The following is a 2,138-nucleotide window of genomic DNA, read 5'->3' as shown; positions in this document are numbered from 1 at the left end:
TCCTCCCCATTTAACCATTCAAGATAACAGACAAGTGTCCTTCGTCTATTGTGTCGTGGAATAGGTCCAACTTGAGCCGAGTATTCGACTTGAAACCGTATCGGCCACGCTTCATATAGTGCAGACGTATCGTTGGCCTCTACAGCCACTACCAGTGTTTCACCTCGAGGGAGTGGAGTCAACGCTGCACTCTGCAAGGTGGATTCAGCCAACGGTGGTATGGTTTTCTGCCCAGCTTGATCTGCATTCTCGGAATTTGGCTCAGCGGGCGTCTGCTCTTGGGGTGCAGTGATCAACTTGTCCGATGCTCGAGACTCGAAGCTGCTCATTGGGCACACGCCATTGCGCACCTGCGCAATACCGCTCCCGCCGTTCAAGCTGCTCAGCGTTGAATTCGATATCGGCAATGTTAAGATCGTACTCTCATTTGGATCCGGGTAGGTTGTCTTTTTCTGCCTTGAAAGTATCGTTCTGATACTGTCTTTGGCGTGATTATCCAGCATCTGGATAAAGCGTCGCTCCAGGTCGCTCGGCTGAGGAAAATGTGGCAACCGCCAGCCAGGATAGAGTCTACCATGGTGTCGTGGTGTGTGGAACTTCCCATGCATGGCGATGAAAGCATTGCATAGAAAGCAAGCATCTTTACTGGAACAAATGACTCGAGGGAGGGGCTGGGGGCCTATAGTTTCGATGTAGAAGATGACTTGTATCTCGGCGTGGATCTTTGCTTCCGACATTGTTTTATCCCTCTGTTTGGCGAACCGATCGCTAGCTTCCAGCTCACTGATGCCAAACAAGCGCCAGATCTGACCAAAGCCCCTTCGGTGCTGCCTCTTCATATTCAGTCGTGCAAGAACGGATGAAAGTGTTGAATATGGCCGTTCCGTTGGTGCTCCTCTGAAGGCATACTGAGGCAGGCTGACGAGGACAGTCTGCATTCGCCCGACCTGAACGAATTTCTTCGCTGTGCGGCACAGGTATCTGGCTGCCTCCCGATACCGTGCGATCTTTTTGACGATATTCCACAAGCTTTTCCTTTCACTTGGGCCCATTTGCCGATTTGGAATGGAGTCAAGCATTTCGCGCAAGCCATCCAGTTGGGATAGATGAAAAACGCCTTCAACAACGCCCTGCAACTGAGCCAGTGTCTGGTGTTGAGCCCATGAATCTATCTTACCGATCAATTCTTTTGATCTCTGCACAAATAAGGGTGCAGCTGAAAAGAGCGCTTTCGCGGCGTTCTGCAAAATCTGCTTCACAGGTTGTTTAGGCGCCCTCCTGGTGCTGAAGCGTAGACGCCCACGAATCCGCTCGAAGCACATTGAGATGATTCCAGCGAAGACCATATTTTCGACATTTGTGACTTTAACTCAGGTCAATTTAGTGGGCGTGTAAGAAGGTCGAGAAATGCTCACACTGGGAGGTTTGCGAAAGTAGTGAAAATATATCCTTAAAGCCTGCCTCAATGTTTTGTAAAGCCTGACGGCCATCGCCGCGCTTGGCTTCATTCACAGCGACTAGAACGTTTTTAAAGTCCCCTCGTTTGGATTTTCCTGTATACAAAGGGCCGGTACGTGGTTCGGGTCGTCTTTAGTGCTTGATAGAAACGCCAGCGTGCTAGCTAGGTCACGCTCTCTTTCGAATGGCAGGGAGTATTGTCCAGATGGACAAGTGGACGAGTTGGCGACTAGGTTTGAAGATGGCGGGGTGGGAACCGGATGGAGAAGGTAGAGAGTATGGCGATACTCTCAGCGCAGGCAACGGCAGGGTCTGTTGACTCCATGGTCCACCATGTGACCTTAAGACCACACGCAATGTGATCTCACTTGGCTTTGGCAAAGGCTCAGGCACTCCGAAAGAGGGTTTATAAAGTGTACTTACTGCTGTTTGGAAACGCAGACACCGTTGTGTCTCAAGCAGAGAGTCTTTGTTTGTAAACAAAGTGAATCTAAGTGCCGTTTCGTTACGGTAATGCAGCTTGATGCCGGAGGCCCACCAGACGTGGCCGGAGAGGAAAGGGATAAGAACCGCGGGGGTTGCACAACTAGGGTTTGAGGGATTATGTGGGAGGAGTTGATTGGCCTCGCGTGCTGCCACGGGTAGGTCCGTTGATGATCGTGTGGAGGCCTCGTATGCCG

General features: G+C 51.0%; 1 protein-coding gene across 1 annotated transcript; it reads right to left on the bottom strand.

Moving 5' to 3' along the window:
• Positions 1-261: 261 nt before the first annotated feature.
• On the bottom strand, positions 262-938 carry HRG_00423 (deaminase domain-containing protein; the record flags this gene model as incomplete). The annotated part of the gene is made up of 2 exons (XM_044858894.1): positions 262-422; positions 479-938. The coding sequence occupies 2 exons, from the start codon at positions 936-938 to the stop codon at positions 262-264; spliced, it is 621 nt and encodes a 206-aa protein (XP_044725294.1).
• Between the last annotated feature and the right edge of the window lie 1,200 nt (positions 939-2,138).

Source organism: Hirsutella rhossiliensis (genome assembly GCF_020360975.1).
Source record: "Hirsutella rhossiliensis strain HR02 chromosome Unknown scaffold00001, whole genome shotgun sequence".
Classification (NCBI taxonomy): domain Eukaryota; kingdom Fungi; phylum Ascomycota; class Sordariomycetes; order Hypocreales; family Ophiocordycipitaceae; genus Hirsutella; species Hirsutella rhossiliensis.
The sequence above is the reverse complement of the archived record's forward strand: the minus strand, read 5'-3'. Positions and strand labels throughout refer to the sequence as shown.